The sequence below is a fragment of the Diadema antillarum genome, unplaced genomic scaffold (genome assembly GCF_040938485.1).
Source record: "Diadema antillarum isolate AM-2024a unplaced genomic scaffold, OU_Dant_1.0 seq00000597_RagTag, whole genome shotgun sequence".
Classification (NCBI taxonomy): Eukaryota; Metazoa; Echinodermata; class Echinoidea; order Diadematoida; family Diadematidae; genus Diadema; species Diadema antillarum.
In genome coordinates this window covers 1269460-1282912 of record NW_027271528.1, presented here as the reverse complement: position 1 = coordinate 1282912, position 13453 = coordinate 1269460, and the positions used below count along the sequence as shown (strand labels likewise).

The 13453-nt window shown below is 39.7% G+C and overlaps 1 protein-coding gene across 1 annotated transcript in view; it reads right to left on the bottom strand.

Moving 5' to 3' along the window:
• LOC139735791 (glyoxalase domain-containing protein 4-like) overlaps positions 1–13453 on the bottom strand; it is a 30969-nt gene that overhangs the window by 9348 nt on the left and 8168 nt on the right. Inside the window, exon 5 of the mRNA XM_071646542.1 lies at positions 10543–10656. Coding sequence (XP_071502643.1) covers positions 10543–10656 — 114 coding nt within the window. The remainder of the gene's footprint in view (positions 1–10542; positions 10657–13453) is intronic.

Sequence of the window (13453 nt, the reverse complement as noted above, 5' to 3'; positions counted from 1 at the left end):
ATAAGCAACGGTAGACAGGCCTATACACGACAAGTTCATGACATTGTTTAGAGTTCATGTCATCAGAAGACTCAGTGTTTGTGACCTATGATCGGAAATCTTTTCTGGTGTGGTAGATCTCGAAACACGGGATGCAACACATAGCAAGTCCACATTGTCGGCAGTATGTCCTCGTCTGTCTTCGCCTTCCCCTCCTGCGGTCCGAACACACGTAGCAGTCAGGACGATGTTGTCGATCTTCGAACTCTGCTGGGAAGTGGCGCTCAGTCAGTCTTGCCTCGTTGTCGGCGATGGGAGGTGACGGTGTCCGACGATAGCGAGATGCTCTGTAGCCGTTCAGCAGACCCTCAATCACCCGACATCTGAAGTCGCGCGTGGACATCTTGTGGCCAGCCATGCGAAATGCGATGTAAGCGTTCACGAGAGCTACTTCCATGGTGAAGTGGTAGGTTACGCGGTATCCCTTGATTTTCTTATGAGGGTAGCGGTAGTAGGACATGCGTTGATCCATTTTGTCCACGCCGTTCATGAACCTGTTGTACACGTCAACAGTTGCTGGCTTCTGAATCGTACGGCGACCTCCTTCGGCGTTCTTACTCCGTATCTGCTTCTGTTTGAGATCGTTGCTGCTGACGGTCGACAGCACGTTCACGAGTTTCACGTCATGCCAAGTCACTGCTGACATCTCCCTCCCTTTGGCGAAAAACACGGGATCGTCACCTTTCGCAAGGTGCAGACCACCACGTCGGATCTCTTCTGGAAGTCCTCGTCGGTTGCTCCTCACCGTTCCACAGGCTCCAAGTCCGTTCCGTGACAGATCCTCGTAGAGCTTTACGGAACTATAATAGTTGTCCATCACGATCACGCGATCCGTGTTGTAGAATGGCTCCGTCAGCTGTTTCACCAGGGCTTCAGTGGCGCTGTCCCCATTGTCTTGTCCCTCGGCTCCGACATACTGCCGCCACCGCAGACAAAATCCCGTTTGGGCGTCACAGAGCATCCAGAATTTTATCCCCCATTTCCGTGGTTTGTTTGGGATGTACTGTCTGTAGGAGATTCTTCCTTTGAACGGCGCCAAGCTCTCGTCGATTGACAGGTATCCCCCGGGAAGGAAATGCTCAAGGTACGTCGGCTGGGACATATCGATGAGAGGGCGCGTCTTGTGAAGGGGGTCGAAAGCGGGCTGTCCACGGGGCACGAGCTTCTCGTTGTCATTGAAATGTAGGAAGGTGTTCAATAGCTGAAATCGATTCCTGGAAATGACGTCGGCAAACCCAGGAGTCACTAAGATGTCGGAGTTCGTTTCCCAGTACTGAGGCACAGATGGCTTTGACACCAGTCCCATCGCTATTTGAAGTGCGGTGAAAGCGCGTATCTCCTCCTCATCGGTGTCCAGCCATACGCCGAATCGAGAAGCCTCTGGGAGGGGCGCTGGGCAATCGAAGAATTGTTGCGCATACTTGTTCGTTTCATCTGCTATGTGGGCAAAGATGGAAGTCGGATAGAACTTCGTAAAAAAGTCCACTGGCTCCAATCCTTCAGCGTCGAAAAGTAGTCTGGGTTGGTCGTCATACACTCGTCGACTTGACTTGAATCGCTCGTCAGGCTCAAGTCTCCGCCAATCGTGATCGGAGAGTGGTTCAGCATGAGTTGTTGGATGAGGCGCAGGTAGATCATTGAGGTGGTCATCGTCACCTCCATCAGCTTCGTCGCCTGACGAGTCTTCAAACAGTGATTCACCGTGCTCTTCAAACTCCGGGAGAAGACGTGAGGAATCACGTTCTTCTGTGCTTTCACTGCTACGAGATGATTGCGTGTCTTCTTCCCAGTTGTTATCTACAATATCCTCGATTTCGAAGTCAGAGTCCAACATGAAATCACGGACCTCTTCGGCAGTGAACTCACGCCTTCGCCGTTTTCTCGGTGGAGCCATAGAAGCGAGCACACTTTAGCTCATTCAGGAGAGACTGATAGAGTATTTAGAGATTATGAAGCAGTAACGTTGTTGAATCGCAGGAGAGATCGAGATAAATGATGATCACTGGCAATTTCCCCCTTCTTATGTAAGTCAGTGTGATCAGTTCGGGTGATAGAATAGCAGGATTAAAACTATCAACGTTCGATACCTTCGCCAATCACGTATAAGCAAAGGTTATTATAGCTCTAGAATAAAACTATCGTTTGAAAGACCTGAAAAGAAAGAGTACCGCCTATTTCCAAAACCTAGCCCATAATAAAGACGCGGCACGCGTGAATAGATGTTTCATGGCCACCGCCACCTCACCGCGGATACAATAAGAGTGCCTTATTTGCATAGATGAAAGCGCCTACCGAAAGACCGCCTCAAACAAAAGAAGGACTTGACACCCAACCTTGGTCATGGTCTATTACATTCGAAAAACATGTGTCAGTATTTTGTTGGTCAAACTATGGAAATACATGAAAATATCCTGTCGAAACAAGAATATCGGTCTGTAAACACTCGTAAAATAATTGGGAATGAGTGTTTTGAACTGGCAGTACTTCAATTGCGAATGTCAACCTTACCTTTTCCCTGTTATATTGTACCTTTTCTGCCAGCAGATTCAAACGCGTTAATAATTGTGACAGACTATAATTATCATGCAGTTGATTTTAGTCAGTAAATCTAAGTTTCATCAAATATGTCAACGAACTAAACATTGTAATAAAATGAAGTACATTCATTTCAATAAACCATTACCATGTCGATTTAAAAGACACATGTACATATATATATATATATATATATATATATATATATACACTCATATATACAGAGTGGGAAAAGATAAAGGCATTCATGGACGTACAGATAACTCAACGTACATGTTTCACGTATATACAGTATATACACATTCGTTGAACTACGTTCGTGAATGCCCTTATCTTCTCACCCTGGATGAATAATGAAGTAGCTACTGTACACTTGTTCTGTACAAGGCGCCTTCTCTTTCTCGCTCTGTCTCTCTCATTTCATATATATATATATATATATATATATATATATATATATAAAGATAAGTAACAAAAATACAATGAATAGTACAATAAAATAAAATGAATTTTGTTATTGTTCTCTCAGTATCAACACTTGAGAAAGGGCGGCGAGACGCTCGAAAATTTGTGTGAAGAAATAAACCGTTGGTGAATACAGCATGAACTTTGTTACAGCTTTGTTACTTATCTTTTTATCTTGCCAACACGTGGGCTACCTTATCAACATATATATATATATATATATATATATATATATATATATATATTCATATTTTAATACACATATGTGTATCTTTATAATATATATAATTTTGCCTTATTCTGTTCAAATGTATGCAAATTGGTTGCTTTTTTGCGCGCTTTTGTGTTTACGTCCCAAGCCCTTGAAAAAGACTGGTAACTCCGTCGAAAGCTTGGGAGAGTAAAAGGCTATTAGTGAACATTACTGCAACGTCTGCGAGCAGTCTTTCCCCTCACACCTACACATAAATATAATTCAGCACCCACAACGTAGGAGACCAAGCCCGCTTCACCTTATATGTTGTATATATATATGATTATATATAATGAAACGTTCAGTCCGCGTGTTGGTACCAGTAGGTATAGAAAAGATGAAAAAGTAGAGTGGTAATGCATTTTGACAGTCTTCATCTTCATCATCATTTTTTCTGTCTACATGTATATAGAAATATATATATATATATATATATATATATATATATATATATACCAAAATATATGTATCTTACATACAATTATAAATTCAGCAATGTTATAACAACTGCACTTGATAACCTAGGACGGCGCTTCTTCTCTGTCATAATAGTATAGGACAAAATATGTACCATGTAAAGCAGAACATAAAAATGCTTCTCCTTCATGCTTCAGTCAGATTTTTTTTTTATCCCGTTTTGCAAAGCTTCTTCAGCATACATAATACCGTGTTGTTGTAGCCTATAAGAAAAGCAATCAGCTTCTGTGAGAAAAAGGAAAGAAAGAACACAGACAAGTTTCAAACGTAAAACTTGCCATTCATCTCTCTCATCTTGACCACACAGTGGTATAAACACGAACTAAAGATTTGCCACGCAAACGCTAAGAGGACGTTAATCAGGCAGATCATTATGTTCTGAACATGCGCGACACAGCCAACAGCCATAATCATTGTCCAACACGGGAGGCTGCGCCGTCTTGATGTTAGCGTCGCCGATCTGAAGAACTCGCTGTTACCACAGATCAGAATTGAAGATCGCGGGTAGTAGAATACCCATTTCCATGAATTTTGGATACTAGAGGTATTCACATGTGCATAAAAAAATCACACTATCGATCGAGATAAATGATGATCACTGGCAATTTCCCCCTTCTTATGTAAGTCAATGTGATCAGTTCGGGTGATAGAATAGCAGGATTAAAACTATCAACGTTCGATACCTTCGCCAATCACGTATAAGCAAAGGTTATTATAGCTCTAGAATAAAACTTTCGTTTGAAAGACCTGAAAAGAAAGAGTGTCGCCTATTTCCAAAACCTAGCCCATAATAAAGGCGCGGCACGCGTGAATAGATGTTTCATGGCCACCGCCACCTCACCGCGAATACAATAAGAGTGCCTTATTTGCATAGATGAAAGCGCCTACCGAAAGACCGCCTCAAACAAAAGAAGGCCTTGATATCCAACCTTGGTCATGGTTTGTTACATTCGAAAAACATGTGTCAGTATTTTGTTGGTCAAACTATGGAAATATATGAACATATCCCGTCGAAACAAGAATATCGGTGTGTAAACACTCGTAAACTAATGGGGAATGAGTGTTTTGAACTGGCAACACCTCAATTGCGAATGTCAACCTTACCTTTTCCCTGTCATAATTATTGTACCTTTTCTGCCAGCAGAATCAAACACGTGAATGATTGTGACAGACTATATTATCGCGCAATTGATTGTGGGCTGTAAATCTAGGTTTCATCAAGTATGTCAACGAACTAAATATTGAAAAGAAATTAAATATTCATTTCAATAAAGCATTGTCATGTCGATTTAAAAGATATACATACATACATAATATGCAGAGTGGGAATAGATAAAGGCATTCATGGACGTATAGATAATTCAACGTACATGTTCCACGTATATACACATTCGTTGAACTACGTTCGTGAATGCCCTTATCTTCTCACCCTGGATGAATAATGAAGTAGCTACTGTACACTTGTTCTGTACAAGGCGCCTTCTCTTTCTCGCTCTGTCTCTCTCATTTCATATATATATATATATATATATATATATATATATACATATATATATATATAATCAGCAACAAATAGTTTCTTCTCGGAGTCCTAAGAAAGTATAGATTCACTACAGTAGGTCAATATAAACTCCGTTGGAGACGTAAAGTGTCAAATGTATTGACTTGACAAAGCCCTATGGGCGAAAATGCGTCAAATTTACGTCTCCAACGGAGTTTATATTGACCTACTGTTGTGAATATATATATATATATGTATATATATATATATATATATATATATATATATATATACCTTTATATACGATTTTGCCATATTCTGTTCAAATGTATGCAAATTGGTTGCTTTTCTGCTTTTGTGTTTACGTTCCAAGCCCTTGAAAAAGACTGGTAACTCGGTCGAAAGCTTGGGAGAGTAAAAGGCTATTAGTGAACATTACTGCAACATCTGCGAGCAGTCTTTCCCGTCACACCTACACATGAATATAATGCAGCACCCACAACGTAGGAGGCCAAGCCGCTTCACCTTGTATGCTATATATATATAGATTATGATTATGTATTATGAAACTCATAGTCCGCGTGTTGGTACCAGTAAAGAAAAGATAAACAAGTAGAGTGGTACTGCATTTTGACAGTCCAACAGTGCTATTTATTAGCACATTTGGACTTTCAAAATTCATTACCATTCTACTTCTTCATCTTTTCTACCGACATGTATATAGAAGTATATATATATATATATATATATATATATATATATATATATATATATATATATTGACAGTAATGTTATAACGACTGCGCTTGATAACCTAAGACGGCGCTTCTTCTCTGTCATAATAGTATAGGACAAAATATGTACCATGTAAAGCAGAACATAAAATGCTTCTCCTTCATGCTGCAGTCAGATTTTTTTGTTTATTTCGCTTTGCAAAGCTTCTTCAGGATACATAATACCGTGTTGTTGTAGCCTATAAGAAAAGCAATCAGCTTTTGCGAGAAAAAGGAAAGAAAGAACACAGACAAGTTTCAATCATAAAACTTGCCATTCATCTCTCTCATCTTGACCACACAGTGGTATAAACACGAACTAAAGATTTGCCTCGCAAACGCTAAGAGGACGCTAATCAGGCAGATCATTATGTTCTGAACATGCGCGACACAGCCAACAGCCATGATCATTGTCCAACACGGGAATCTGCGCCGTCTTGATGTTAGCGTCGCCGATCTGAAGAACTCGCTGTTACCACAGATCAGAATTGAAGATCGCGGGTAGTACAATACCCATTTCCGTGAATTTTGGATACTAGAGGTATTCACATGTTCTTTAAAAAAAAATCAAACTATCATTTTTTAGCTCTGTATTATTCAATTTTTTAAAACAGATTCAAATTCTGTCCATTCCTGTTGCATTACTCCTGTCTCGATACCGGTGGGACGTGGCTGTCGTGATGGGTCCGTACATCATGTATTTCCATAACCATCCTCCATCATGTCTATAGCAACGTGGATTGACTGTATGCATTGTGCCAACGATTTTCGTGTACATTTTTCAAGAAGTGATTATGTCAGTAATGCATCTAATTGTTATCAAAAAAAGAAAATCAACAAGCTGTATACAGGTACTTGAAATACGTGGGGTACCTTGTATGAAGAATGTGGTAATGACAGGGTGTTGAAGGAAGGCCTCTGATTTCGACGGACTGTGAGAAAAAATTGAAAATGATTATCATTAGCGCAGATAGGGTCTTTACCAAGAAAGAAGAGTCAATCAGAGCAACGTACAGAACAGAAACCAAGAATTCAAGAGACCTCCCCTGATGGTAGCATAAGTTGTGAAGATTTGCATGTTCAAAGGAAGCTTTTGTTCATGAATAAACGCAGTATAAGCATATACAAACTTCGCCTTTTGTGAGAGTTCTTTCGGTCGACTTTCAAATGCAGTGAGCATCGCGGAGCTGCAAGAAAACGATACATGTTTTATGAAGACTAGAAGAGCCCTATGATAGTTATAGTCGAAGCCTGTGAATGAAACTTATATACTAGCGTGACACCTACGCTTTATTGAACATGGTTTGAGTTTTTAGGTCAGTAAAACACGTTTCCAAATTAATCTTTGACAGGAATTACTTCGACTCCCTTTGCCTATAGCATATTTTGCTTCATTTCTGTGCACAACAAAATATGAGTTTCAGTACCACCTGTGTTCTGCATTCATTCCTTGAAACCCTTCAGTTTGTAGCGAAATGAAGCATCATCATATATGCATCCTACAGCATACGAGTGATTGCATGGGTGTATACGAAACTACAAACGTGAAAAACAGCTCATTCTGTATTTGGCGTGTACATGCATTCATTTATTATGTATAATTATTATCATCATTGAGTGTATCTAATTGAACTCATGAATCAGACGGCGAAAACTTCCCCTTCCTTTGCAGCGATAGTGATTACTATTGACATTGAGATTATCGTAACTTCACAGTCAATTATGCCTAATGTGAATAACAAGTCAACGATCAGAAATGAAGAAGTTGAGGGGCAAGATATAAAGAGAGAGTGAGGGAGAGAGAAAGAGAGGGGGAGACAGAGCACATACTTTGATTTATGCAAAGGCACGATCAGTGATCGAAATCATAAAAATTGATAAAGAAAAGTATGAATAATGAAGCTAGCATTCTACGCTACACCGGGACGACTGAACTTCGACAGTATAGAGTGTAAATACTGTTTCTGCTAGAGGAAAAGATGACACTCTCGAGTTACAAGACGTGTAGTGAACAGAATTAGCAGCAATAAGAAAAGCGCCTCAGATCTTCCGACAGAAGATAGCTGTATTGACTATACTGCTGAATAACGTAAACTAATCACGAGCGATTAGCGAGTAAGGAGACGTAATTTCAAAAGAGAGATAATGACATCAAAAAAGCCCACATTAGCAGAGTTTCTAAAGGTTGTCTTTATGTTTGTAGTTTCTTTTCGTTGTTTGTTTGTTTGATTGATTGACATCTTGTTTCTTTGCTTGATATTTTGTTGCCCCGGCGGCTCAATCCCACTTACCAGCATTGCCTTCTTCTTTATAGCTGCTACACGGGTACGATGATTTTTGAAGTCCTTTGATTCTCTCTTTCTGTCATTTTGCATCATGGTAATTTTGTTGGAAAGATTTTAGTTTTTACTGCACCTCAAATGTTTTCCCTCATGTTTTTTTTTTTTTTACCTCAAATAACGTGATCATACTAATCATATAATGTTTAACAATTTTATATATATTTTCTTTTTTTTTCAAAACATAAGGATGCGTGCTTGACTTGATCATATTCTTTGATGTGTGGATGCATGACTTTCGCGACGGATGAGTGCTAGACTTTACATTCTGATTTTGCAGTTTTCTCCGATATTACTAAGGTTGTGAGACGTTAGCGGTTAAAATGTCGGGAAATGAATCTGCCGTCATGCGAAGGTCCAGCATCAAAACACTTTTCCGAAGTGAAGTACAATTTCTGGGATACCTCTAATATCGCTGATATTCTGTTTGTAAGTGTTACCCAACACCCAATGTACCGATCACGTCAAAAAGCAAAGTAATAGATTTTTTCACATGGTCATAATATTGGTGCGATACGAAAATGAAACTCACTAAGCTCCAAAATAATTTCAGTAAACAATGATATTGTTACCGATCAAAATCTTTTGAAATATTCAGAAATACGCAAACCAAAAATCACTCTCTCCCTTTCTTTACGCCTCCCCCCCCCCCCCCGAATCACCGCACTGCAGTGCACGCAAATGAACTATCAGTAACCTTTGTTTATTTCATATGGATGTGTAGTTCTTGGTCTGTGTGCCATTATGTCCTTCATTTTGAAATAGACTAATTAGTTTGAGAATTTCATATTCCTACAAAACGATGTTCGCATACAGTTTGCGGGAATATTAGACCTAGATGAGGGTCTGATTGCTCTTCAAAATCTGGTGAACGTTTCAGAATGAGGATTATGTAGATATGTGTAGTGCTATATTTTCAAATTCCACTTTGTTCCACGTATCTGGTTTCAACCAGCGCTAGGCGCAACAAGCACGTGGCTTCAACTGCAGGTTTCAGCGGCTGTCCTCGTGGTGCTGTGAGTAAATCGCTTGTTGTGAGCCAAACACGCGTCGTTGTTATGAAGTTACTAAGGTTACACTTTAGTCATGCCGCGATCGCTTTGGTGGTGGGTAGCTACGCAAAACAAGGAACTGACCATTGATCGATTACTCGTAGACTTTTGATGAAATAATAAGGAAGGCATGCGCCGCATTGTCAATAAGATATTTTTTGGTCCGACAGTGTAGCACATTGTTCAAGGCATCCTCGGATTATCTCCGCCTGTGACTATGGGCTCGCACGCGAACGAGCCCCTCACCGACAAAGGACTGCCGATTTCAATAGGGCACGCTCGCCCCTCACACTAACAAAAGAGGGATTACTGTTGGCACTTCCTGCTCAAATGGATAAAAGAGTGGAAAGACTCTCCTCCAAGACCCGGGACAATTACCTTTACTCTCAAAGAGGAACCGGGACTAAATAACCAAAGTTTGGGAATGAACTACTCGGTCAAAAAAGTAAATTGCCTGGGCAAAACAAACTGCGAATATCTTTGAAAGTATACGACTCTAGTTGACAAATGTGGTATCATTCGAAAGAAAAAATGTATATCTAAAACTTTGTCACAGAGTCAAACACACGTTCTATTGAAGAAAATTCACAATTAATTCTTCCTTTTCATGCTACCCAAAATTTCTTAATAATTTTTTTATGATATGATTTCTTTCAGCAATATTTCAAATTAGGATAAATATTACTGCAAACTGACGACATGGCACGAAAGAATTACCATTTCTCCACATTTTTTGTGCAGACAACATTTCAAAACAAGCAGTAATTACAGAGATATGACAGTTTGAAATTACCCTGTCTATCCAGATTCGGAGCTTCCGAGCACTGGCTAAAAATCTCTGGCACGTTAGGGGTTTTGGGCCTGGCACATTAAGAGTTAAGCATAAATGATAATTTTTTAAAAATCTAACTTCGTGGTAGTTTAGATTACGTCATAGGCAATGTGTGTGCGAATTTTCGTCGCGATCGCACGGTCAACGGCCGAGATCTGGAGGGGGGGCCTGGGAGGCCCCCCCCCCCCCCCCCCTGGCTCTATGATCTACCTAAATAGCCCGGCCTAGTTAGGGTTAAAGCAGCAGGTAACCAGTTTTAATCTCAGAAAGACTCACCGGGTCACCGAGAATGACCACCTCAACAGTGGCCTTGCCTGGTGTGTCCAAGCTGACCAGTGGTGTGAGAATGGTGTGTCCACCTTCCTTACTGACTGCCTCAATGCCTGGAAGCTGAAATGAGGACAGTTAAGACAATGAACATGGAAGCACTGCCTACAATATGCAAGCATCCAAAAACAGCTACAAAAAAACCCCACAGCCTTACGATTTCTTGAATTATTGCGTCAAAAAAGTGAAAAAGAAAACATGCAAAATATCTGATATGGACAAACTAATTAATACATGAATGCACTTACATATTACAATTTCTCTTCATTAAAGAATCAACAAAGACTTCAAAAACATAGTATTGATCAGAACTATCCTTTGGAGAAAACTTGTGCTTGATTTAGAAGAAGAAAAAGACAAGCGTCCATGTACATCCATACATGTGTGAGTGTATATGTGTGTATATGTGCACTTGTCCATTCTACAGTAACACCATGACCACTGATAACAGTAATGCAGTAAAAGAGATATTCCCAAATACAAATGGTCAGGGAGGGAGGTTTACCATGATACCTGACATATACTGGTACATTCCAAACACCATTCATGCCATTTAAAGCTTGTCTGTTGCTATTTAACATACCAGTATTAGTACTGTTCGCCCAGGACTGTATAATGTCAAAAAATATCACATTGCCAATCATCTTGACAAAAAGCACAGTCTACCAGCACTATGTTTTCTTGATTTAAAGGACAAGTTCACCTTCATAAACATACGGATTGAGAAAATGCAACAATGTTAGTAGAACACATCAGTGAAAGTTTGAGGAAAATTGGACAATCGATGCAAAAGTTATGAATTTTTTTAATTTTTGTCTTGGAACCGCTGGATGAGGAGACTACTACAGCTTGTGAGTCATATGCGTACAACAGTATAAAGAAAATGTAAAAGAAAATTCAACATATTTTCACTTTTTTCGCATAATAAAAGAGCACTTGACTTGCCTCTTTCTAAAGGCAGGGGGAATAATATTACCCATAACATTTGTCGGTAACGAGTCAGGGGAATGTGTACTTTTTTCAAAAGATGGAATTTTGTGAAATTCTCTTTATATTTTCCTTATATTGTTGTACGCATGTGACATCTAAGTTATTCATACACTGCAGTAGTCTTCTCATCCAGCGGGTACTGCACAAAAACTTCAAAAATTCATAACTTTTGAACGGATTGTCTGATTTTCCTCAAACTTTCAATGATGTGTTCTACTAATATTGCTACATTCTCTAAATCCTTATGTTTATGAAGGTGAACTTGTCCTTTAATGATTATTTTCCAACAGCATTAATAGGAAAAGAACTCCCGTCACTCCTCAAGGGATGACATTATACAGCTCTTCCTGATTCAAAGCAGCATATACAACTACATTCATGGATCCAAGGGAAAAGAATAATGGAGGCAAAAATGGTATCTTGGGAGTGTCAGAAATAAAGAGTGACTGCACATGTATTTGCAGAAATATATTGTCGCTTGGGCGAAAAGACCTCGCTTCTACAAAATGTCAAATGTTCAGGAGAGCAAAAAAACATGGCAGCCAAAGCACTGTATCAAATGGGAGAGCCTTTCCTTTGACATGCCGTGGTGGCTTTATTTTTTGGGTAAGACAGGTAGGATTTGGAAAGGACAGCACTTAACTGATTATCTGACCTTTAATAAAAAAAAGGTCATTTTCACTAAAATTTGAGATACAAGGTCTTGTCACCCCAGCAACGATATGCTAGTGTCACATACATCATTATCATACACCACAGGCTTTTTAGTGCCTGATAGCTTTTACTCTTTAAGTACTTCAACTACTGATCAGTGATTACATACAAAAATGACATGTCAGTCTGACACAATATGTTATACCCAGCCACGATAGATCATTCTCATGTAAAACAAATGGCAACCCTTACTGAACATTAGAGCAATGCTATTGTAGTGATATCAATGGAATAAATTATTGTATTTATCATATTCTATTCGCCGACAAAAAAAAAAGAGCCACTGATAATCTTTGTCACATATGGGGTTGTGATTTACCTCCTACTGCACTCCGTTTGCAAATTGGCCCATATGTCTGGAAAATAACTGCCAATTATTAGAGATAACTCAATCTCTTCAATTTTTATTGTGTCACCATGGCCTTGCTGTATGACCGAGGCACTTTGTAGGGGATGGCTAACTTTACACAATTAGGTAAAGTTTGGATGAATCATCTGAACACAGCTAGGAATTTCATAAATTTTCAACTGTATATGGCGGCAACATGTAGCCAAGCGTATATAACTACCTCCGCCAAGGGAGGCGGTTATGTTTTCTTCGGTGTTGGCTTGTTGGTTTGTTGGTTTGATTGTCCATGTGCAAAATAACTCAAAAAGTTGTGAACAGATTTGGATGAAACTTACAGGAAAGGTTGAAAATGACACAAGGAACAGATGATCAAATTTTGGTAGTGATCTGGAATTTTTATGGATTTCACGAAGGATTTTCAATATTTTGGCAGGTAGGGTCAATGAACTTGGGAGCTCAGGCTGCCCGTATTTGAGGTTTTCATACGCACACTAAAGTGCGTGCTCTAGTTTCTGCTAAGGTGAGGTGCCCCACGCAGCTGGAAATTGATGACTTACAGTAACAAAGGCTTCTGTATTGGGGAAATCGGGCGACTTTCAGCACGTTTTTATGGGTGGAAATCACTGATGTATGGAAGAACATGATCATGCTGGAAATGAGCTGCTTGGCGGAGGCCTGCGCTCTCAGAGTGCTTCTCTAGTTCATTATGTTTTTCTGCTTTAGATGCTGTGCTGTGCAAGCGTGGCAAACAGTTAGTTAAATGATCACCGATGCTGTGTGTAGTCAACCGCCATTCAGGAATAGTAT